The 25,202-nt window shown below is 50.0% G+C and overlaps 1 protein-coding gene across 14 annotated transcripts in view; it reads right to left on the minus strand.

Annotated features, from left to right (window-relative positions):
* Window positions 1-25,202, minus strand: part of PTPRS (protein tyrosine phosphatase receptor type S) — a 305,911-nt gene that overhangs the window by 146,022 nt on the left and 134,687 nt on the right. For all 14 annotated transcript variants that reach the window (XM_081895351.1, XM_081895349.1, XM_081895354.1 and 11 more), the window contains 2 exons: window positions 16,339-16,484; window positions 12,661-12,802 (listed from right to left, as the gene is read on the minus strand). In XM_081895351.1, coding sequence (XP_081751477.1) covers window positions 12,661-12,802; window positions 16,339-16,484 — 288 coding nt within the window. The remainder of the gene's footprint in view (window positions 1-12,660; window positions 12,803-16,338; window positions 16,485-25,202) is intronic.

Consider the following 25,202-nt stretch of genomic DNA (forward strand, 5'->3'; position numbering starts at 1 on the left):
GAGTTGGGAAAAGGTTCAGGAAAGGGAAACCAGACTCATAGAGATGCAAAGTCGGAAGGGGCCATGGGGGTCTCATCCAGTAGCCCGACCCGTTCCAATGTAAGAATCTTTTGCCCAGTGTGGGGATCTAACCCACAAGCCTGAGATTAAGAGTCTCGTGCTCCACCAACCAAAAATGATCAAGGGGATGGATTGATTCCCCTGCGAAGAGAGGTTGCTACCTTGCAGGGTTGTTGTCGGGAATAAATGAGAAAAGGGAGAACCAGGCACAAGCCACCTTGGGCTCCTTGGGGCAACAGGTGGGAAATAAATGCAATAATAATACAGTGGGACGCGGGTGGCACTGTGGGTTAAACCATAGAGCCTAGGACTTGCTGATCAGAAGGTCGGTGGTTCAAATCCCGGTGACGGGGTGACCTCCCGTTGCTCGGTCCCTGCTCCTGCCAACCTAGCAGTTCGAAAGCATGTCAAAGTGCAAGTAGATAAATAGGTACCACTCCGGCGGGAAGGTAAACGGCGTTTCCGTGCACTGCTCTGGTTTGCCAGAAGCGGTTTAGTCCTGCTGGCCACATGACCCGGAAGCTGTACGCCGGCTCCCTCGGCCAATAAAGCGAGATGAGCGCCGCAACCCCAGTGTCGGCCACGACTGGACCTAATGGTCAGGGGTCCCTTTATCCTTTACCTTTAATACAGTGGACGCTCGGGTTGCGAACGTGATCCATGCAGGATGAACGCTCGCAACTTGCAACATTTGCAACCCGCAGCGGCGCGTCTCTGCAGGTTGCGATTCGGCGCGTCTGTGCATGTGCAAAGCGCAATTTAGCACTTTTGCGCATGCACGACTGCCGAAACCCGGAAGTAACCCGTTCCGGTCCTTCCGGGTTTCGGTGGTCTGTAACCCAAAAAAACGCAACCTGAAGTTTCTGTAACCAGAGGTATGACTGTACAAATAATAAGCGTCCCTGATTTAAGGCAGCGTCCAGTGTATTCCTGTTGGAAAGCTTTGTTGAGAGGGCTACCCTAGGTAGCAGAGACGGTGGAGGTTTGGAGTAGGGAGAAGAGGGAAGAAAGAAAAGCACGAGGAGGGGGGAGGAGGGGGGAAGGGGTTTGGGGAGGCACAAAGAGTCAGGGAGGCTGTCCACACTCCCTCGCCTGCTCTTTGTGAAAAAGCAGAGGTTAATAGATTCGGTCTTTGTCCTTTTAACTCTCCCCAGCAGTTAGAAATGAGTCCGGCACAAGGGGAAGGAGAAGTCGATCTTTGCGGCCCGAAATCCAAAGACAGGTCAAAAGGATAACTTTGTCTGAGAAAAGGAATGGGGGTGGGGGAGAGAGAGTGTGTGGCTGCACAGAAGAATCTAGTGACACTTTCTGGGGTTTTTTATATAAGATATTTATTAAAGTTTTAGAAGTACAAAAAGAGAAATCAAGAAAACATCCTTTTAAATAAGAAAAGATAAAATACAAAAAGGAAAAAAAGAAAAATCGGTAAGCAAAAAGAAGAATCAAGACGAAAAAAAAGAAAAAACAACAAATCTTCCCATTACTTTCCTTTCATTAGCTTATTTCCCTAACCTCCTCACACCTCCCTTTCTTGTACAGTGGTGCCTCGCAAGACGAAATTAATTCGTTCCGCAAGTCTCTTCGTCTTGCGAGTTTTTCGTCTTGCGATGCACGGTTTTCCATAGGAATGCATTGAAAATCAATTAATGCGTTCCTATGGAAAACGCCTTCCCCCGACCTCTTCTGGCGGGCGGCATTTTAAAATCACCCGGGACAGCGGAGGACTTCTCCGCTGTCCGGGGCGATTTAAAAGCCCCTGGGAAGGCAGGCAGGGGGGACAAAGGCTTTCTCGCCCCGCCGCTCGGCTTCGGGACATCGTTCCGATGCCGGGCGGCGGGGGGAGGCTTTCTCGCCCGGCCGCCCGGCTTCGGGACATCGTTCCGATGCCGGGCGGTGGGGGGAGGCGTTCCTGCCCCACCGCCCGGCATCGGAACGATGCCCCGAAGCCGGGCGGCTGGGGGAGGCGTTCCTGCCCCACCGCCCGGCATCGGGACGATGCCCCGAAGCCGGGCGGCTGGGGGAGGCGTTCCTGCCCCACCGCCCGGCATCGGGACGATGCCCCTAAGCCGGGCGGCGGGGGGAGGCTTTCCCGCCCGGCCGCCCGGCTTCGGGACATCGTTCCGATGCCGGGCGGCGGGGGGAGGCTTTCCCGCCCCGTCGCCCGGCATCGGGACATGGTTCCGATGCCGGGCGGCGGGGGGAGGCTTTCCCGCCCCGTCGCCCGGCATCGGGACATGGTTCCGATGCCGGGCGGCGGGGGGAGGCTTTCCCGCCCCGTCGCCCGGCATCGGGACATGGTTCCGATGCCGGGCGGCGGGGGGAGGCTTTCTCGCCCCGTCGCCCGGCATCGGGACGATGCCCCGAAGCCGGGCGGCGAGGGGAGGCTTTCCCGCCCCGTCGCCCGGCATCGGGACGATGCCCCGAAGCCGGGCGGCGGGGGGAGGCTTTCCCGCCCCGTCGCCCGGCATCGGGACATGGTTCCGATGCCGGGCGGCGGGGGGAGGCTTTCTCGCCCCGTCGCCCGGCATCGGGACGATGCCCCGAAGCCGGGCGGCGGGGGGAGGCGTTCCTGCCCGGCCGCCCTGCATCGGGACGATGCCCCGAAGCCGGGCGGCGGGGGGAGGCTTTCTCGCCCTGTCGCCCGGCATCGGGACATGGTTCCGATGCCAGGCGGCGGGGGGAGGCGTTCCTGCCCCGATGCCGGGCGGCGGGGGGAGGCTTCAAAAGCCGTCCGGGGGCTTTTAAATCGCCCCGGACAGTCCCGGGGCGATTTAAAAGCCCCCGGTTAGGCAGGCAGGGGGGGGGCAAAGACTTTTGCCCCCCGCCCGCCTTGGGAAGAGGTCCAGGACCTCTTCCCAAGGCGGGCGGGGGGGGCAAAAGTCTTTGCCCCCCCTGCCTGCCTTCAAAAGCCGTCCGGGATAGCGGGAAGCGCTTCCCTGCTATCCCGGACCGCTTTTAAAATGCTGGCGGTGGGGAGCAAAGCCTTTCGCCCCCGCCGGCCTTCCTGGACCTCTTCTGAAGTCCGGAGGGGGGGAAAAGGCTTTGCTCCCCACCGCCAGCATTTAAAAAAAGGTCCCCGAGATTTCCCTATGGGCTTTCGTCTTGCGATGCAAGCCCATAGGGAAAATCGTCTAGCGAAGCGTCGCAAAACCCGAAAAACCCTTTCGTCTTGCGGGTTTTTCGTCTTGCGAGGCATTCGTCTTGCGGGGCACCACTGTATTCTAAGTCAATTATCCATTTCAGCAAATCCTTTCCCTCTTTTCAAATTTTTGTCCTGAGAATTTTTCTTGATACTAATATGAGTTTACTTTCCTTCCTTTCACCAATTAACAGTCTATTTTTCTTAAATCTTTGTTACATTATTGCTAGAGTCACATAAATTCATTCCAACATCATTCTAACATTCATTGATCTTTTGTAAATAGTCTTTAAATTTCTTCCAATCTTCCTCCACCGTCTCTTCTCCCTGGTCTCGGATTCTGCCAGTCATTTCCGCCAGTTCCATGTAGTCCATCACCTTCACCTGCCATTCTTCCAGAGTGGGTAGTTCTTGTGTCTTCCAATACTTTGCAAAAAGTATTCTTGTTGCTGTTGTTGCATACATGAAGAAAGGTCTGTCCTTCTTTGGCACCAATTGGCCAACCATGCCCAGGAGAAAGGCCTCTGGTTTCTTCAGAAAGGTATATTTAAATACCTTTTTCATTTCATTATAGATCATCTCCCAGAAAACCTTAATCCTTGGGCATGTCCACCAAAGGTGCAAGAATGTACCTTTCGGAGGTGAATCCCCTCCGAAAGCAGCGAGGGTCCAGAAAGTGTCACTAGAAACCAAAACCAAATCTAGTGATACTTTCTGGACCCTCGCTGCTTTCGGAGGGGATTCAATTGCAAACTGGCAACTCCGGGGTGAGCAATTAAAGCAGCCCTGGAGCCCTTGCACCCCAGACTCGCTTCTTGAAAAAACTGGACTTCTGCAACAAGGAAAATGTGTGGTGAAGGGATTCGCTCATAGGTTCAGAGGATTGCAGAGTTGGAATTCCAGCCCACCCCCTGCAAAGCAGGAATCTCAATGAAAGCATCTGTGGCTGATGAACATCCAACTTTCAAGGAATAAGTTTTATGCTTTGTTTCTTCTTTCAGATCAGGATGAACTCCTCTTTTCTAGGGCAGCAAGTATTGCAAAACTCTCTAGGGAGAGTTACAGGTAGGTGGCCGTGTTGGTCTGCTGTAGTCGAAACAAAATAAAATAAATTCCTTCCACTGGCACCTTCTTGTTTAGTCGCTTAGTCGTGTCCGCCTCTTCGTGACCCCCTGGACCAGAGCATGCCAGGCATTCCTGTCTTCCACTGCCTCCCGCAGTTTGGTCAAACTCATGCTGGTAGCTTCGAGAACACTGTCCCACCATCTCGTCCTCTGGCGTCCCCTTCTCCTTGTGCCCTCCATCTTTCCCAACATCAGGGTCTTTCCCAGGGAGTCTTCTCTTCTCCTGAGGTGGCCAAAGTCTTGGAGCCTCAGCTTCAGGATCTGTCCTTCCAGTGAGCACTCAGGGCTGATTTCCTTCCGAATGGAGAGGTTTGCTCTTCTTGCAGTCCATGGGACTCTGAAGAGTCTCCTCCAGCACCAGAATTCAAAAGCATCCATTCTTTGGCGATCAGACTTCTTTATGGTCCAGCTCTCACTTCCATACATCACTACTGGGAAAACCAGAGCTTTAACTATACGGACCTTTGTCTTCAAGGTGATGTCTCTGCTTTTTAAGATGCTGTCCAGGTTTGTCATCGTTTTTCTCCCAAGAAGCAGGCGTCTTTTAATTTCATGACTGCTGTCACCATCTGCAGTGACCATGGAGCCCAAGAAAGTAAAATCTCTCACTGCCTCCATTTCTTCCCCTTCTATTTGCCAGGAGGTGAGGGGACCAGTGGCACCTGAGAGACCAACTAGGTTTGTTCTTGGTATGAGCTTTCGTGTGCATGCACACTTCTTCAGATACACTGAAACAGAAGTCCCCAGACCCTTATATATAGTGAGAGGGTGGGGAGGGGGATTACTCAGAAGGATGGTGGGAATGGGTGATTGGCTGATAGGTGTGGTAAACCTGTTAACGACTGCGATTGGTCTTACAGGAAAAAGCAAGGGGTGAGATGGCTAAAAATAGCTTTATCCTGTATAATGAGATAAGAATCCAATGTCTCTATTCAGACCAGGTCTCTCCATGGTTTTAAGTTTGGTAGTAAGTTGCAACTCAGCAACTTCTCTTCCCAGTCTATTTCTGAAATTGTTTTGGAATAAGACAGCTACTTTGAGATCTTGTATAGAAGATTTTGCACAGGGAAGCCCTGGATGAAAGGTCAACGAATCACTGAATTGCAGCATTGTAAGGGATCCCAAAGAGTCATCTAGACTAGCCCCCTGTAATGCAGGATTCACAGTTTAAGAATCCCTGACAGATGGCCAACCAACCTTTGTTTAAAAACTTCCAGCAAATAAGAGTCCACCACCTTCTGAGAGAGTCTTTTTCACTGTGGAACAGCTCCTATGACCAGAAAGTTCGTCTTGGTGTTGAGTCGGAATCTCATTCTTTTGTAAATGGAAGCCATGGGTTCGAATCCTACCCTCCAGAGCAGGAGAATATAAGCATGCTTCCTCTTCCATGGGACAGCCCTTGAGATATTTGAAGACGACTATCCTATCCTCCTGTCTGTCTCCACTTTTCCAAGCTAAACATCCCCAACTCCTTCAACCGCTCCTCACAAGGCTTGGTGTCCAGACCCTTCGCCATCTTTGTCCTCCTTGCTTTGACGCAGCATCTTCTAAACCAGGGGTCAGCAAACTTTTTCAGCAGGGGGCCGGTCCACTATCCCTCAGACATTATTTTGAAAAAATAAATGAACAAATTCCTATGCCCCACAAATAATGCAGAGATGCATTTTAAATAAAAGGACACATTCTACTCATGTAAAAACACGCTGATTCCTGGACCGTCCGCGGGCCGGAATGAGAAGGCGATTGGGCCGGATCCGGCCCCCGGGCCTTAGTCGGCCTACCCACCTTCTAAACTCCACGCAAACAAATGAACGATGCATGCTCACTAAACAAGCCACTGATGTCTAATCTGCCTGGCAACAAATCAGGATAAATATGCTCAATTAACAGGTTGTCTAGAGGCGTCCAGCGTTGCAGCAGCTCACTCAGCCCCCAACATTCCTGCTCAGCCCCCCCCAAGATGGGGTTCCTGCTGCCCCCACGCAACAGCTCAGAGCTCCCAGGATGCAAATTCATGGAGGAAAGGACTTTTATTATTCTTATTCCCCACTCTCCAGTTCTGGCAGCGGGCCAGTGGGGGGTGGGGGTGGGGTGGGGTGACGCAGACAACTTCTGCTTAACGCCAGCAGATTTTTTCCGGCTGGGTGGCCCCCTTTTTTTGCTAGCCGGAGAGAGCCGCAGCAATTAGCACATCACCTAACGAAGCTTTGAGAGCCCAGCGAGGGGATGTCGGCTGTGTTTGAACCGGGAAGCACTAGTCGGCCGCGTAATGAGCGTGCCAGCTGTTCGGTGGCAACCCCCCCTTGTCAGCCGGGTCCCTCCTCGGCTGACACTTTTGCCTGTTTGCCAGCCCCCAACGGAGGGGGAGACAAGGCAGACTGCTTCGTGGGTCCCCACCCCAGACGAGCGACAGCTGTGGAGCTTGCAGAGGCCCAGAGCTTGAACAGCTGCAGTTGCAGGGCAATTCCAGCCTTGCGTAATATCATAGAATCCTAGAATTGGAAGAGACCCCAAGGGCCATGGAGTCCAACCCCCTGCCAAGCAGGAAAAACCTTCAGAGCACTCCTGACATATGGCTGTCAAGCCTCTGCTTAAAGACCTCCATAGAAGGAGACTCCACCACACTCCTTGGCAGCAAATTCCACTGTCAAACAGCTCTTACTGTCAGGAAGTTCTTCCTAATGTTTAGGTGGAATCTTCTTTCTTGTAGTTTGGATCCATTGCTCCGTGTCTGCTTCTCTGGAGCAGCAGAAAACAACCTTTCTCCCTCCTCTATGTGACATCCTTTTCTATATTGGAACATGGCTATCATATCACCCCTTAACCTCCTCTTCTCCAGGCTAAACATGCCCAGCTCCCTTAGCCCTTCCTCATAAGGCATCGTTTCCAGGCCTTTGACCATTTTGGTTGCCCTCCTCTGGACACCTTCCAGTTTGTCAGTGTTCTTCTTGAACTGTGGTGCCCAGAACTGGACACAGTACTCCAGGTGAGGTCTGACCAGAGCAGAATACAGTGGCACTATTACTTCCCTTGATCTATTCCCCCCCCAACCCCGCTCTTTCCGCACATTTGTATTTGTCACCAAAGAGGGCTCCCCCACCACAGCACTAAGGATCCATTTAAAACAGTGCCCGCTATGTGATTTATTCGCTATCAGCGCTCCAGTACTTAATGTTCATTATTTGTGCTTGTTTGTTTTGCTACCTTGTTCTTTTCCCCAGTTGTTTTTTTTTGGGGGGGGGGAGACGGCCTTTCCCCCGTTTTTCTTGTTGTTGCTTTTTGCCATTGCTCACTCCTAGGAATGTGGGTAAAAAGGTAAAGGGACCCCTGACCATTAGGTCCAGTCGTGGCCGACTCTGGGGTTGCGGCGCTCATCTCGCTTTACTGGCCGAGGGAGCCGGCGTACAGCTTCTGGGTCATGTGGCCACATGACTAAGCCGCTTCTGGCGAACCAGAGTAGCGCACGGAAACGCCGTTTACCTTCCCACCGGAGTGGTACCTATTTATCTACTTGCACTTTGACGTGCTTTTGAACTGCAAGGTGGGCAGGAGCAGGGACTGAGCAACGGGAGCTCACCCTGTCATTGTGGGGATTCGAACCGCCGACCTTCCGATCGGCAAGCCCTAGGCTCTGTGGTTTAACCCACAGCGCCACCCGTGTCCCAGGAATGTGGGGAGAAGCCTTAAATAAGAGTCTAGGCTTGCATCTGGCGCAGCCATCCCGACTGCAGGCCCGCAGATGTTAGCAGAGCTCTCTGTAGTGAATATGCAGACTGACAGCATGAAAGCTCGTTGCTCTGAAGAACTTTTGATCCGGGTGTCGGCTGCAGGCAGGAATTCTGGCAGCCGAGTGATGGAAATATTTGGGGGGGAAATATACATTTGTTGTGGTGGTTTCGGAACCTACGGATTTGGGCTACTGAGGAAAACATGCACATTTCTGGTCCCTTCTCAATTCTATGATTTTATTTCCTGCGCTTTGGACTCAAGATGCCCAACGTTGATCATCCACGCTAGCTCAGGAAATACGGAAGTTGTGATTAATATTGGTGTTTTCCCATTTCTTCCCCCTTATCATTTATTGTTTCTTTGCTTTTTATACAGTGGTACCTCAGGTTTAGTACTTAATTCGTTCCGGAGGTCCGTTCTTAACCTGAAACTGTTCTTAACCTGAAGCACCACTTTAGCTAATGGGGCCTTCCGCTGCCACCACGCCGCCAGAGCATGATTTCTGTTCTCATCCTGAAGCAAAGTTCTTAACCTGAAGCACTATTTCTGGGTTAGCGGAGTCTGTAACCTGAAGCATATGTAACCCGAGGTACCACTGTATAGCAGAAGCAGGCTTGCTCAAAGACTCGGATCTCTCAGGTGAGAGAGACTGATCAGGTATCTGATTTAACTTTTTGTTAGGGGATAGGTCCCCCTGACACACGTTTGAAAAAGTGGCCAGTTTTTGCCTCGAAAGCGGCGATTTTAAGGAGGAAAGTCTGTGGGGGATGAGAAGTTAAACTCCAACTCTTATCTAAAAGAAGCCCTGGTTTTAATGACTATTTTTACTGGGTGTTTTTAATTCTGTTTAATGTATTTTATTTCATAATGGCTCCGGCTTCACGAATAAATATTACTCGTATTCATACATTGCATGACGTTATACTCCGCTACTGTGTTTTTAAGTTGTTAGTAATGGTAACGTTGGAATATGCCTTCTACTGACATAGACCAATTGCTCCATCTAGCCCAGTGTTGTCTACACTGGCTGGCAGCAGCTCTCCAGTATTTCTGAGAGGGGTTCTCTCCCGGACTTACTGGAATATGCTTGAACTTGGAGCCTTCTGCACTCCACATATGAGCTACAGCTCATCCCCTAAAGAGTCAGCCCTCGTGACTCTGAATAAAGAGCTGATTTAAGCAGTAATATTGAAGGAATGGGTTTCCCAAACCCAAAATTGACTGTGCAGGCAGTTTGAAACTGCACCAAAATCCCTATTTTTCCTTAACTAAAATGCTTTAACTTGAGCTCTTGAGCCAAAACCCAGCTGTATAAACAAGTGCTCAGAGCCCTCTCCTTTATCAGTTTGTGATGGCAAGGATGGCCTTGACTGTACCAGTAGAACAGGGAAGACACGTCTGTGCCTTATCTTATATCCTGACCACAAACACACACAGACCTAGTCTGGGAACAGCGCCAGAGGGTGTTCTTGGAGATGGTGACCTCTTGCTCCGAGATATGAGTGTAGGAAGGAAAAACCTTTTATGATCAGAAGTATAGGAAGGAATACCCTTTTATGGTTAAGAGTGCCGGAGCAGGAACATATGTGATGTCAACCTGCGTGTATAGGCTGACGTGGTTGGATTCCTGGGGAAGGAGGGAGAGGGTGTCTGGAGGATATATATACTGCATGAAATTTCTCATTTCTTTGGACTTGCTGTGGACTGACCACGCAAGTGCCTTCTGCTATCCGGAGAGCAGAATAAACTCTTTCTCTGAACCAAACCTCGGTGTCATTGAACTTCCTTCCTCCCTCTCGGGAGCAACGCAGACCCTATCGGTGAACTCCAATAAGGCTACAATTATACGGCTTCAGACTTCTGGTTCACCTAGCCCAATATTGTCTACACTGACTGGCAGCTGCTCTCCAAGATTTCAAACTGGTCTTTCTCAGCCCTACCTAGAGATGCTGAGGAGTGAACCTGGGAAAATCTGCGTGGAAAGAAGCTTTCTTTTTTTTGGGGGGGTGTAGGGGATTCCAAAATTTGCAGAAATACAGCAACATCTTAAGTGTGCGTAGACTCGAAACCTGCCCAATAAGGACTGAGCAATTCCCAGGAAGCCACAGAACTGACTGCCCACAGAGGGGAAAGAAATTGGAAACTGAGCAGCAGAACACATGGAATGGCACATCTTGGAAAAGGAATAGCTGGCTGGCTGGTGCTCTTAACAGGCTGACGCACTCTACATGACCACATTTTGCAGCATAGTAGCAAATCGCTTTGGGGTGTGGCATGGAAACTATCGCAAATATATGCGGGTGGCGCTGTGGTCTAAACCACTGAGCCTCTTAGGCTTGCTGATCAGAAGGTTGGTGGTTCGAATCCCTGCGACGGGGTGAGCTCCCGTTGCTCGGTCCCAGCTCCTGCCAACCTAGCAGTTCGGAAGCACGTCAAAGTGCAAGTAGATAAATAGGTACCGTTGTGGTTTTATTTAAAATGCATCTCTAGGTTCTTTGTGCGGCATAGGAATTCGTTCACCCCCCCAAAAAAAAACATAGTCCGCCCCCCCCCCAAGGTCTGAGGGACAGTGGACCGGCCCCCTGCTGAAAAAGCTTGCTGACCCCTGGTCTAAGGTATACAAACTTGCTCTCTCGTCATCACTGCACCAGGCGTAATTGACTGAGCCCAACAACAGAGATGCGAGGGACTGATCCAGCCACTGGGCTGATTGGAAGAAGGCAAGTTCAGCGTGGCAGTCCCTGCAAACAATCCATGGAAGGCAGTTTTGACCAAACGATCCTGCAACAACTTACACAGTGGAGTGGCAAAGTTATGCACCCTCAGCGGGTGCCGGTGTTAAAGGAGGGAGCTCAGAACAGTGAATTGTGCAGAGGGGGGAGGAGACTAAAGTTTTATTTTAAAAAATAATAAAAAAATGTCATGCTTTGGGGAAGAGAAGTTCAGTGGCTGGGCGTGCTGGCAGAAGGCCCCAGATCCAGTCCTGTTTAAAATGATGAGATGTTCAGTGATGGGGGGGGGGGAGGAATCCCTCTCTCGGCCCGATACCCTAGAGACACGCTGTCAGTCAGAATTAAGAGCAATATCAGGGGAGACAGTCTATCGCAGTAAAAGAGCTTCCTGTGCTCCAACAACAAGAAGGGTAATATTTCATTTTCCCAGAAACCATCACAAACAACTGGAAAGGCAGCGAAGACATATCTGTTGCCCTCCAATCCCAGCCCCTTGAGACGCTGTTAAGATAAAGCGGTGCTTCGCCTGATACGGAAACGTCTCCCTGCTTAACTCCCGACAGCGGAGATCCTCGTCAAAGCGACACCTTGCCATTCACTGGGAGAGGGAGGCGGCTAGGCAGCACAACGTGTTGGCATCGCAGAACGAGGACTTGGGGGCCTCTTGCTGAGCTCCAGGAATGCACCCTGCTCCTTTGCAAGGCAGAGTGGCAGTTGGTTGAACGTACGGGAGCAACGGGGAATAGGGGTTGGCGCTGTGGTCTAAACCACTGAGCCTCTTGGGCTTGCCGATCAGAAGGTTGGCGGTTCGAATCGCCGCGACGGGGTGAGCTCCCGTTGCTCAGTCCCAGCTCCTGCCAACCTAGCAGTTCGAAAGCACGTCAAAGTGCAAGTAGATAAATAGGTACCACACCGGCAGGAAGGTAAACAACGTTTCTGTGCACTGCTATGGTTTTGCCAGAAGTGGCTTAGTCCTGCTGGCCACATGACCCGGAAAAACTGTCTGCGGACAAACGCCGGCTCCCTCGGCCTGTAAAGCGAGATGAGCGTCGCAACCCCAGAGTCATCCGCGACTGGACTTAACTGTCAGGGGTCCCTTAAAGGTAAAGGGACCCCTGACCATTAGGTCCAGTTGTGGACGACTCTGGGGTTGCGGCGCTCATCTCGCTTTATTGGCAGAGGAAGCCGGCATACAGCTTGACATGATGTGGCCAGCATGACTAAGCTGCTTCTGGCGAACCAGAGCAGCGCACGGAAACACCGTTTACCTTCCCGCCGGAGCGGTACCTAGTTACCTCCTTGCACTTTGACGTGCTTTTGAATTGCTAGGTTGGCAGGACAGGGACCGAGCAACGGGAGCTCACCCCGTCACGGGGATTCGAACCACTGACCTTCCGATCGGCAAGTCCTAGGCTCTGTGGTTTAACCCACAGCGCCTTACCTTTACCTTTTTTTTATGGGAGCAAGAGAAAGTGCAAGGTGTTCCCTTGTTGAGAAAACAATGAGGAGGTGCAGAACTTCCTGCAGGAACTATCTGCTATTATTATTATTATTATTATTATTATTATTATTATTAGACATGGACTTAAGGCAGTTAAAAATAAGAACAGCTGGCGACATAGGGGGAAATCGTTAAAAAACAATTAAACATGGATAGAGTTAAGTCTACCTATTAAAAGCATACAGACAATTGCATTAAAAATGTCACAGCGCCAGCCCTTGCCTTAAAAGAACTCAGTCTGCCGGAATTTTCTACTGGCAGATCCAACCCACATTCAACTTGCCCTGTAGAGCTTTATCCCAGATAAGCAGCCTTGGAATATTGGAGAGACGAGACACCAAGCAATGAAAGATCTGCCCCGTCGCAGGAATTTACCTCTCAGGACAGTCAGTTTGGCGTTGACGGTGATCTCTGCCACGGAGTTCTGAGCAACGCATTCGTAAATGTTTTCGTCCCTGGGGGTGCGGAGGGGCTGGATCCTCAGGACAGCGCCGGCCCCTTCGTCAAACTCAATCGTCTGAGACGGGGAGAGGAGGAGAAAGTAAGTGTTAAAAGTTTTCGGGGGGGGGGTCGCTGTTAGCAGAGAACATCTCTGATCCCCCCCTTCCCGTATTTTGTTGTCTCAGACTCAAAGGAAATAACACTGTACCTTGGTTTTCAAAAAGCTTAGTTCTCGAAGGTTTTTGGCTCCCCAACGCCGCAAACCTGGAAGTGACTGTTCCGGTTTACGAACTACTTTTGGAAGTTGAACATCTGGCGGGGCTTCCGATTGGCTGAAGGAGCTTCCTGCAGCCAATCAGAAGCCGCGCTTTGGTTTCTGAACGTTTTGGAAGTCGAATGGACTTCTGGAACAGATTCCGTTCGACTTCCAAGGTACGGCTGTATTTTAAAACTGAGGGTGCAATGATAACATTCATGCAGAAGATGGATAGTTTGGGTCTGACTTCTTGCAATTTTGAGTCAACCACTGTTCTCTCTCTGACATCCCCCTCTGACACCCCTTCTTTCTCTCTTTTATATTTTTTATTTATGATTTTCAGTTTTATACATTTCAATAATTTTACAATCGTTTTAACATTTCAAAACTCGACTTCCTTCTCCCTCTTTCTGCGGTTCCTTAAATTTATTTTTAATATTTTCTGCATATCCAAATGAACTTAAATTTGCTCGTTTATTCATCTACTTTAAATAGATACTCTTATAAAACTGCAGGCTATTGCGATAGCCCTACCAACGTTCTTATCTGTTTACAGTTTGTTTGTAAATGTTCAATAAACCATTTCCATTCTTTTATAAAAAGTTCGATATCTTGATTTCTTATTCCAGTATTTCTGCATATTCCATGAGTTTTCACATCCATTCTTCTTTCGCTGGAGCTGCTTCTTCTTTCCATTTTTGGGCAAGTAACATTCTTGCCGCTGTGGTTGCATGCATGAATAAATTTCTATAGAGTTTGGGTAGTTCAGCCCCTGTAATTCCCCAAAAGGAAAGCTTCTGGGATTTTTCTTTTACAAACGATATTTTAAACATCTTTTACAATTCATTATATATCATTTCCCAGTATACAGCATATGATAAAAAGAACTTTCTTTCTCTTTACATTTCCAGCACTCGCTTGATTTGTATTTGCCGTATTTTTCGCTCTATAGGACGTACCGGACCATAGGACGCACCTTGTTTTAGAGGGGGAGAACAAGAAAAAAAAAAAACCCCCTCTCTGCTTAGCGCCCCTTCAGTGAAGCGGCAGGAGAAACGGACCCCCTTCCATTGCTCCCCCCACTTGGCTGAAGGGGCGCTGAGCAGCTCTCCCTCTCTGCTGAAGCCAGGAGTCTTGCTCCCCCAGCTTCAGCAAAAGGAACCCGAAGCCTTCGGAGCGCAGTGCGAGTTCCCGCTGCGCTCCAAAGGCTTCGGTTTCCTTTTGCTGAAGCCGGGAGAGCAAGACTCTCCTGGCTTCAGCGAAAGAAACCTGAAGCTTGTGGGAACTCGCGCTGCGCTCCGAAGGCTTCAGGTGGCTATCCCTGAAGCCTGGAGAGCGAGAGGGGTCGGTGCGCACCGACCCCTCTTGCTCTCTAGGCTTCAGCGAAAGCAACGCGAAGCCTCCGGAGCGCAGAGGGAGCGCTCCCTCCATGCTCTGGAAGCTTCGCGTTGCTTTTGCTGAAGCCAAGGAGCCTGCATTCGCTCCATAGGACGCACACACATTTCCCCTTAATTTTTGGAGGGGAAAACGTGCGTCCTATAGAGCGAAAAATATGGTATACGTTTTTTGCCAGTTTCTCTTTTTTTCTCTGTCACCCCTTCTCTCTCCTGCTCTCCCTGCTTCCTCTTCTGACACCCCACTCCCCCAATCTCACTCCCCCCACTCAGCAGCCTTCCAGAGGAAGAGCAATGCTTTCAAGATGTCTCAACGGAGTGACTACAGAGAGCCTTTTGAAACCAGGCTGAGAGTTGCAGGTTGCCCTTAAAAACGACGGGAGAGAAATCTGTTGCATACGTACGTTGACAAAAACAGGGACTAAAATCTCACACACATACACACTTCACACTGCCCTTCCTCTGAGTCCATCAGAAAGAAAAAACAACCCAGAAACAGATTTGCCATTTGGATTTCCTATTTCCTGCACCGCACGACAGCTATTTTGTGCAGGAGATGAAAATCCATCTCCCTAACGAGCTTGTGCATAGAGAAACATCTGAAGAGACGTAAAAGACTTTGCACGAGTGGCGAGAGAGGGGGGCACAGAACAAAACGCACTGGAGACGCCGAAAGGACGCTTTAAAAAATTTAAGCGGCATTTCCATCTCAAACAACACTTTGAGGGACCAAAGATTGCACATGCACGATTTTATCCTACCGGTCCTCCAAAAAGGACGCACTGCTGTTGCTCTATCCCCCCCCCCCCACTTTACAGTCATACCTCGGGATAAATACGCTTCAGGTTGCGCTCTGCGGCGACCCGGAAGTAACGGAGCGTGTTACTTCTGGGTTTCGCCGCTCGCGCATGCGCAGACCGTCAAAATGACGTCACGCACATACGTGGAAGTGGCGAGACACGACCCGTGCAGATGCGCTATTGCGTCTTACGTTCTGTTCAGGGTGCCAACGGGGCTCCGGAACGGATCACGTTCGCATCCCGAGGTACCACTGTCTCTTCTCAGCAAGCCTGTGAGGTAGGCTGAGAGACAGCAACTGGCTGAAGGACACCCAGTTTGTTTCTCCGGGATTCGAACCTGGCTCCCAGTTCCTCTCCCAACAACCCGAGGAGCTCAATGTGATGTACATGGTTCTCTCCCACAACAACTCTGTGAGGTAGGGCTGAGGTGGAGAGAATGTGGTCATCCTGTGAGCTTCATGTGGCCAAGCAGGGATTTCCACCCTGGTTTCCCTGGTCCTCCTCCAACACACGAACCACTGATTATAATCACTGATTTATAAATCACCTCCTAAACATCATCTAAACCAGGAATGTCCAAAGTCCGTTTCGGAGGGCCTAATCCAGGTTTTATCTGGCCCCTGTGGCAGTTTATTTCTCGGGGTCAAATCCTTAAAAAAGCGGAACAATTTCAATCCTTAAAAAAGTCAACAACTTTGGTTGGCCCTCACGCATAATAATAATAATAATTTATTATTTATATCCCGCCCATCTGGCTGGGCTTCCCCAGCCACTCTGGACGGCTTCCAACACAATATTAAAACACAGTAATGCCTCAAACATTAAAAGCTTCCCTAAACAGGGCTGCCTTCAGATGTCCTCTAAAAGTCTGGTAGTTGTTGTTCATGTTCACTTCAACAAAACTGGCCCTCTTTGAAAATCTGGCCCTCTTTGAAAAAAGTTTGGGCACCCCTGATCTAAACATAAGACCCTTGAGAGCATTTTAAAAAGACGCAAACAACAGAGGTGTTTGAAGCAACACTAGAGCCCTAAATGCTCCCATGTCAAGAATCTAATTTTTTTTCCATCGCAGGGGTTGGACTAAATGACCCCGGGGTGCCTTCCGACTCCAGGATGCTAGGGTGCCCTTATTCTCTCCCCTGTAAAGGCAGGAGACGCTTACCTCAAACCTCTGGGAGTTCACTTTCTTCCCCTTCTTGTTCCAGGTCACGCGGGGCTTGGGGTCTCCCCTCGCTTGGCAGACGAAGGATGCGACCCCTCCCGAGACCCCGATCTGGTCCACAGGATTCTTGATGAACTCGGGGGGACCTTTATGTGCAAGAAACAGAAAGGGGTGGGAGAGAATATTGAATAACTTGAAATATTTCACAAATGATGAGTAAAGAAAGAGTCAAAATGTACGGATTTTAAAAACAAATTTGTAAGCTTTCAAAAACCAGCAAACCTAAGGTTTGTTGCTTCGCTCTTTAACTATTAGTTTGCCTTATTGCACACCTGTTTAAGCATTTGGCAGCATATAATGTGTGCCGAGGAAGGCAACCAAGTTGTCAAGGGTCTGGAAATTAAGACACATGCTGAATTGCGGAGGGAATTAGGTATGTTTAGACTGGAAAAGAGGAAACCGAGAGGAGATATGATAGCCATCTTCAGATATCTCTGTCATATGGAGGATTGAGAAGTCTTGTTTTCTCCTGCTCTGGAGGGTAGGACTCGAACTCAGGGCTTCACATTACAAGGAATGAGATTCCGACTAAACACCAGGAAGAACTTTCTGACAGTAAGAGCTGTTAAGACTGTGGAACGGTCTCCCTCAGGAGGTTGTGGACTCTCCTTCCTTGGAGGTTTTTAAGCAGTGTTTGGATAACAACAACAACAACAACAACAACAACAATTTATTATTTATTCCCCAGCCACTCTGGGCAGCTTCCAACAAAATATTAAAATACTGTCATACACCAAACATTAAAAGCTTCCCTAAACAGGGCTGCCTTCAGATGTCTTCTAAAAATCTGGTAGTTGTTGTTCTCTTTGACATCTGGTGGGAGGGCGTTCCACAGGGCGGGCGCCACCACCGAGAAGGCCCTCTGCCTGGTTCCCTGTAACGTGGCTTCTCGCAGCGAGGGAACCACCAGAAGGCCCTCTGTCATGGATGCTTTAGTTGAGATTCCTGCATTGTAGGGGGTTAGACTAGATGACTTGTGGGGTCCCTTCCAACTGTACGATTCTATGAAGATTGCAGAGCTATGTGGGTTTAACATCCTATTATTTATAACAGATACGATGGGTGAAATGTGAAACTGATGCCCCTTTGCCTTACAATAGGGACCCGGGTGGCGCTGTGGTCTAAACTACTGAGCCTCTTGGGCTTGCCAATCAGAAGGTCGGCGGCTCGAATCCCTGCGACGGGGTGAGCTCCCGTTGCTCGGTCCCTGCTCCTGCCCACCTAGCAGTTCGAAAGCACGTCAAAGTGCAAGTAGATAAATAGGTACCACAGCGGCGGGAAGGTAAACGGTGATTCCGTGCGCTGCTCTGGTTTCACCAGAAGTGGCTTAGTCATGCTGGCCACATGACCCGGAAAAACTGTCTGCGGACAAACAACGGCTCCCTTGGCCAGTAAAGCGAAATGAGCATCGCAACCCCAGAGTCGTCTGCGACTGGACTTAACTGTCAGGGGTCCTTTATCTTTACATTTTCCACCTTACAACGGGAACATGTGATGGGTTGGATCAACATCTTGGCTTGCAGAGCCATGCATAGCACCTGCTGTGCTTTTCAACGCACGGATCACACCGATCTGAGCATTAAACATTTTGGTAGGAGCTGCAGCCTGAATTTGAGTCTTCCCTGAGTGGGAGCCAGGCCACTCAAGAGGGAGGAGACTGACCCCCGTTCTCCCTCTGTGTGACATCAGCCACTGAAAACCACAGCTGCCTATTCCTGCGTAGCCAAACATCCTACAATCTACAGAACTCCACCACTATATCTCCTTTCTTGAGTGGCGGAAAGGAGCAATACAGCCAGCAATAAATCACACTGTGGAAGTTGGAGCTAACACTTTATTAGCAAAAAAAAGGGGGGGGGATCTGCACAGGAATGTCAAGCCCAATGAGCACAGCATTCGTCTCCGGCATGTCTTGCCTCCGTGGATCAGTCACCGAGACCAAAGGTCCCTGTCTTCCTCCAGCCAAGCAACCTGAGACTGGGCCAGCAAGAAGCTAACTTCCCCTTGGCGCTCTTCACGCCTCTTCTGATTCTGGGAGACAAGTGGGGAAGGGAGCTCATTGCAGCAGGATGGACTCTTCACCAACCAGACCCCTCTCTGCCTTTGATTCTGGACTGCTCTCTGCCTCAGCCTCTTCCTGCTCACCAAACCCTGTTGCCCCTACAGCTTCCAACACCTCCTCCCCCCGGTCTTCTCCCTCTGCCCACACGTCGTCATCCCACCACCAAACCCCAGGCTCTGAGCCTTCATCTTTTGGGGGTTCCTCTGCATCCAACCAGTCCGCAACAGCCCTGCTAAGGTGCAAAATGGCGCTTGCGAAGGGGGTTTCTACGCAGAAATAAACACATCGCCGTAAGAGATGGAGGGAACATGCACACGGCTTGTTCTCGTCACTGACCAGGCGTGGGAACCAGTGCAACGAAAGAGACTCCCGGGTTTCGTACAGCGAGCTCCATGCTCACACCAACCTTTTCAACCTGTCATGGCAGCTCAGCAACGACCAGAAAGTGCACCCAAAGGGATGCAGATCAGGGCTGGTGAGGGGGCATGGCCTGGGAAAGGTGCAGGGCCTTGGAGAGGATTCCGGGGGCCAGATACAGAGACACCTGGCCCCGTGGCCTGAATTTCCCCATCCCTTACGGACCCTTTGTCACAGTCCAGTTCACGGGCGATCAAAGCTGGGGGTGTCAGGACCGGGGGCAAGATGGCGGGGTGGGAGCAGGAATGGGAGTCCAGAAGGCAGGAGTCAGGAAGCCAAGAGTCTGAGGGTCAGAGAGCCGGAAGTCAAGAAGCCAAGGGTCCGAGGGTCAGGAAGCAAGGAGTCACGAAGTCAAGGGTCCGGGGACAAGAAGCAAGGAGTCACAAAGTCAAGGGTCTGAGGGTCAGGAAGCAGGGAGTCATGAAGTCAAGGGTCCGAGAATCAAGAAGCAAGGAGTCACAAAGTTAAGGGTCCGAGGATCAGGAAGGAAGGAGTCACGAAGTCAAGGGTCCAAGGATCAGGAAGGAAGGAGTCACGAAGTCAGGGGTCCTAGGATCACCAGAAGTGGCTTAGTCATGCTGGCCACATGACCCGGGAAAACTGTCTGCGGACAAACGTCGGCTCCCTCAGCCTGTAAAGCGAGATGAGCGCCGCAACCCCAGAGTCGGCCACGACTGGACCTAATGGTCAGGGGTCCCTGTACCTTTTAGGGCTGGGGACAGAGAGGCAACAAAATTCTGGAACAGCCACAGGCCTTAAAATTCACCCATCATGTGGTTTGCTGGTTTAATGGTTGATCGGGACATTCAAAGTCCTGGCGAAGGACATCGGGAAAGGGTGAAAGTTGGCGGGGTGGGAGCAGGAACGGGAGTCCACAAGCCTGGAGTTGGGAAGCGAAGAGTCCGAGGGTCTGGGAGCCGGGAGTCAAGAAGCCAAGGGTCCAAGGATCGAGAAGCAGGGAGTCACAAAGTCAAACACAGCAGGGCAGGGGACGTGTTGCTGTGGCAAAGAGCCGAAGGGAAATGCTGACCTTATATCCCTTCCCGGCTCTTGCCACCAGGTGCTGTGAATTACCAATCGGCCTCACCTGTGCGGCCGCGCCTTGCCTCTTCAGAACAAACTTAGGAAGCCCCCAGTCCTGCGAAGCCCTGCTGGTCACAGGGCCTGGCTCCTGCACGCACACCTGGCACCCTTTCCATTAGTGTCAGAATACATTTATGGGATGGCGGGGGTGGCGTTCGCTGCAGCTGCATCACACCCAGCAGGCATGTGCAATCTGCACTCTGCAACTATGCAGCTGCACGTAAACCCATTCCCTGTCCTCAAGAACAGCAGAAGGCAGCTTTATGATCAAGAGCGTTTGTGCGGGCTGCGGTTTTGTGTTTTTTTTGGAAGGGGAGGAAATCACCCGAGCACAGCTGTGGCTCTGCTATTTCAATATTTCAGTAAATTTCAAACTAACGAGACAGGAAGTGAAATAAGGAGAGACAGATGCCAGGCAGAGAGAAAGAGTTCCTCACATCGGGTCCTGTCCCAAATCGGCTCTGGGTAACTTACAGTCGGAACCCAAACCAAGCAGAACCATAGTTGTCAACTGTCCCTTATTTGGCGGGAAACTCCCTTATCCCAGCGCCGTGTCCCGCTGCTGTCCCTTATTGATGATGTCCCTTAAATTTCCCGGGTTTCAAAGGAAGCAGCTCCTCTCCCTCCCTCCCTCCCTCCCTCCCTGCTTGCTTGGGGACTCGCCTTTGCTCAGCGCTTCCCAGCGGAGAGGTGACGGTGGTTTTCCTTGCTGCATCCCCTTTGCCGGGTTGCTGCGCTGTGGGAACCACCGCTTGAGGCTTCGTTTGGCTGCTGGCTGGGCTTTCTTGGAAAATCCCTTATTTTGGCTGCTGATCCCTTATTTTCGAGGCTGCTGGTCCCTTATTTTCAAACCTGTAAGTTGACAGCTATGAGCAGAACCCCACCCCAAAACCGACCTCACAATTTATTTTTCTGCTGCAGAGGCCCAGTTGCACCATGCAATCGATGCATCATTGGTCCACTTTAAATGGTTAAAAGATTATGACTTAGGGAGAGTGTGTCTGAACTTAACAGCACTTAGCTGATTTTGGGGTCGCTGTTTAGATAATGTTGTTAATACTGTTTTATAGATTACAAATGCCGCATTGATTTGTTAATCATATAATACGACGTTTGCTGTAGTTGTTTAGCTTATTCTAAGCTGCTGTTTCGTTAAACAGCGTTTCATAGATCCATTGATCTATCCATTGTTCCACCGATGTGTTTCTTTTTTTCATATGAGCATTTATTTCTGATGCTCTATTATGTTATTCTTGTTTATTGTTTGTAAGCCACTTTGAGATTCGTTTGAATGGAAAGATCAAAATCCTGGGAATTGTGTGGTTTGCTGTGGGCACTGGGAATTGTTAGAAGACCCACCCCAATTCTGCTCACAGCACAGCAATTCCCTTTTAAAATATTTTTATTGAGACTTTTCAACATACAATATAATAATAATAATAAAAAAAAATAATAATTTTTATTTATACCCCGCCCTCCCCAGCCAAGGCCGAGCTCAGGGCAGCTAACAAGCAATAATAAAAACAAGTTGAATGAATAAAACTTAAAAACAAGGTTAAAATACAACATTAAAATATTGAGACATTAAAGTATTAAAATGCAGCCTCAACACAGAAGGAGAAAGGAAAAAAGAAAAAAGAGGGGGAGGGAATCAAATTGGCTCCAAGCCAAAGGCCAGGCAGAACAACTCTGTCTTACAGGCCCTGCGGAAAGAAATCAGATCCCGCAGGGCCCTGGTCTCATGAGGCAGAGCGTTCCACCAGGCCGGGGCCAGTGTTGAGAAGGCCCTGGCTCTGGTTGAGGCTAATCTGACTTCTTTAGGACCTGGGACCTCTAGGGTGTTGCTATTTATGGACCTTGAGGCTCTCTGTGGGGCCGACCAGGAGAGGCGGTCCCGTAGGTACAAGGGTCCTAGGCCGTGAAGGGCTTTCAAGGTCAAAAGCAGCACCTTAAACCTGACCCTGTACTCCACCGGGAGCCAGTGCAGCTTGAAAAGCACTGGGTGAATATGCTCCCATGGCAGAGACCCCGTGAGGAGCCTCGCTGCAGCATTCTGCACCCGCTGGAGTTTCTGGGACAGCTTCAAGGGCAGCCCCGCGTAGAGCGAATTACAGTAGTCAAGCCTGGAGGTGACCGTCGCATAGATCACTGTGGCCAGGTTGGGGCGGGAAAGGGACTCTCAAGAGTCTCCTCCAGCACCATAATTCAAAAGCATCAATTCTTCGGCGATCAGCCTTCTTTATGGTCCAGCTCTCACTTCCATACATCACTGCTGGGAAAACCATAGCTTTAACTATACGGACCTTTGTTGGCAAGGTGATGTCTCTGCTTTTTAAGATGCTGTCTAGGTTTGTCATTGCTTTTCTCCCAAGAAGCAGGCATAATTTTAATTTCGTGACTGCTGTCACCATCTGCAGTGATCATGGAGCCCAAGAAAGTAAAATCTCTCACTGCCTCCATTTCTTCCCCCTTCTAATTGCCAGGAGGTGATGGGCCCAGTGGCCATGATCTTAGTTTTTTTTGATGTTGAGCTTCAGACCATATTTTGCGCTCTCCTCTTCCACCCTCATTAAAAGGTTCTTTAATTCCCCCTCACTTTCTGCCATCAAGGTTTTGTCATCTGCATTCTCTCTCTAGCATCTAGATATAATTTCCCCACCCCAACTTCAACTTACAGTATTTCCCTGAATTGCCTCGTCTTCCTTGACTGAAAATGTCTTTTTAGCCTTGTCTCATTGTGGGGAAGATTCTTGCAGGCAGGTAAGTGTCCAGTGAAATAGAAGCAGCAAAATTCACACACCCTCCCCAAAAAAGAATACCAGCAGCTTCTTCCAGACTCGGCGATTACAAGGTACCCAAATGCCTTCTGCACCTTCCAGAGTGAACTCTGACCTGCTCGTGCCCTCAAGCGTGTTCTGTCCCTGTCACAACACTTGACATCGCTGCCACATGGAGCAGAGCATGAGCCGCTGACAAAAGGCGCGCAAGCTTTGTCTTTTGATGCGCATCAGGGGCACGATCCGCTTGGATTTAACTCAGCTCCAGCACAGAGCACGTTTGGAGACATTCCATGCAGGCGAAGGGGGAACACAAAAAATGGGTTGCCTGTATACATCTCAAAGCACCGTTTCTGAAGTTTCGTGGGGTCCTAGAATTGTAGGCTCCAAGACTTTGGCCACCTCATGAGAAGAGAAGACCCCCTGGAAAAGACCCTGATGTTGGGAAAGATGGAGGGCACAAGGAGAAGGGGACAACAGAGGACGAGATGGTGGGACAGTGTTCTCGAAGCTACCAGCATGAGTTTGACCAAACTGCGGGAGGCAGTGGAAGACAGGAGGGCCTGGCGTGCTCTGGTCCAGGGGGTCACGAAGAGTCGGACACGACTAAATGACTGAACAACAACAAGAATTGTAGGGCTGGAACGGACCGCAAGGGTCATGTAATCCCAAATCCCTGAATTGGAGGTTTGGAAACAACAGCAATTGCCAACAGTAGAAGAATGGCGGCAGAAGGTAATGGAATATGCAGAAATAGCTAAATTAACAGGGGAAATTTGACAACAGGGCGAAGAAACATTTCAAAAAGAATGGGAAAAATTTATGTCGTACATAGGGAAGATAAGGTGAAATAGTGAAACAGGTAGAATTGAAATAAGCCTCATAATGTGAAATACGAAGAAAATTCTTGTTGTTGTTGTTTAGTCGTCTAGTCGTGTCCGCCTCTTCGTGACCCCCTGGACCAGAGCACGCCAGGCACTCCTGTCTTCCACTGCCTCCCGCAGTTTGGTCAAACTCATGCTGGCAGCTTCGAGAACACTGTCCCACCATCTCGTCCTCTATGGTCCCCTTCTCCTTGTGCCCTCCATCTTTCCCAGCATCAGTGTCTTCTCCAGGGAGTCTTCTCTTCTCATGAGGTGGCCAAAGTCTTGGAGCCTCAGCTTCAGGATCTGTCCTTCCAGTGAGCACTCAGGGCTGATTTTAGGCCAAAGTACACAGGGCAAAATAAACCTATTCTTTTATCTGGCATGAAGGTGTCTGAGAGGAGCCTTCTACCCACGGAAGTGAAGTATTTTTTTGTATTTTTAAAAAACCCACCGGTAACAAGAGAGGGCCTGTTGGGTGGTGAATATATATGTGCATATCTTTAAAAGGAAATAGTGAAATAAACGTCCTATTCTTCTCGCCGCCTCTGTGGCATCCGTCATCAGCACAGGGGCAAAGAGAACCCCCTTCACAATTCAAATTCTGCTGATGCAAGGAACCTGTGGGATTGGCATGCTGAAAATTTCGTGCATATCTACCTAGGCAAATGTAGATCTTTTGGGGTGGGGGTGGGAATGCAGCCCCCCGGGATCAGAGAAGGCCAAAAGATGGGAATCTAGGAGGTCCCAAATGAACTACGCCAGGGGTCAGCAAACTTTTTCAGCAGGGGGCCGGCCCACTGTCCTGCAGACCTTGTGGGGGGCCGGACTATACTTTGGAAAAAAATACAGTGGTACCTCGGGTTAAGTACTTAATTCGCTTCGGAGGTCCGTACTTAACCTGAAACTGTCCTTAACCTGAAGGACCACTTTAGCTAACGGGGCCTCCCACTGCTGCCGCTCCGCCGGAGCACAATTTCTGTTCTCATCCTGCAGCAAAGTTCTTAACCTGAAGCACTATTTCTGGGTTAGCGGAGTGTGTAACCTGAAGCGTATGTAACCTGAAGCATATGTAACCCGAGGTACCACTGTAAATGAATGAATTCCTATGTCCCACAAATAACCCAGAGATGCATTTTAAATAAAAGGACACATTCTACTCATGTAAAAACACGCTGATTCCCGGACTGTCCGTGGGCTGGATTTAGAAGGCGATTGGGCCAGATCCGGCCCTCGGGCCTTAGTTTGCCTATCCATGCACTATGCATTTAAAGCAGAGCCAACCCACTTGAAACAGTCGTGGTTTTCCCCAAAGCATTCTGAGAAAACTTTGTTATGGTTGCTGATTGGACCCTCTGGCCCCCTTAAGAAATCTGCAGTTCCCAGAGTCCCGTGCCAATATGAAAGCATGCCTGTACGCACCCTTAAAAAACTACACCTCCCAGGATGCTTTGGGAGAAGCCATGTCTGCTTAAAGCAGGATGATACAGTGGTACCTTGGTTCTCAAACTTAATCCGTTCCAGAAGTCTGTTCCAACACCAAAGCGTTCCAAAACCAAGGCGCGCTTTCCCATAGAAAGTAATGCGAAACGGATTAATCCG

Source organism: Podarcis melisellensis, assembly GCF_964234715.1.
Source record: "Podarcis melisellensis genome assembly, chromosome: 18".
Lineage (NCBI taxonomy): Eukaryota > Metazoa > Chordata > Lepidosauria > Squamata > Lacertidae > Podarcis > Podarcis melisellensis.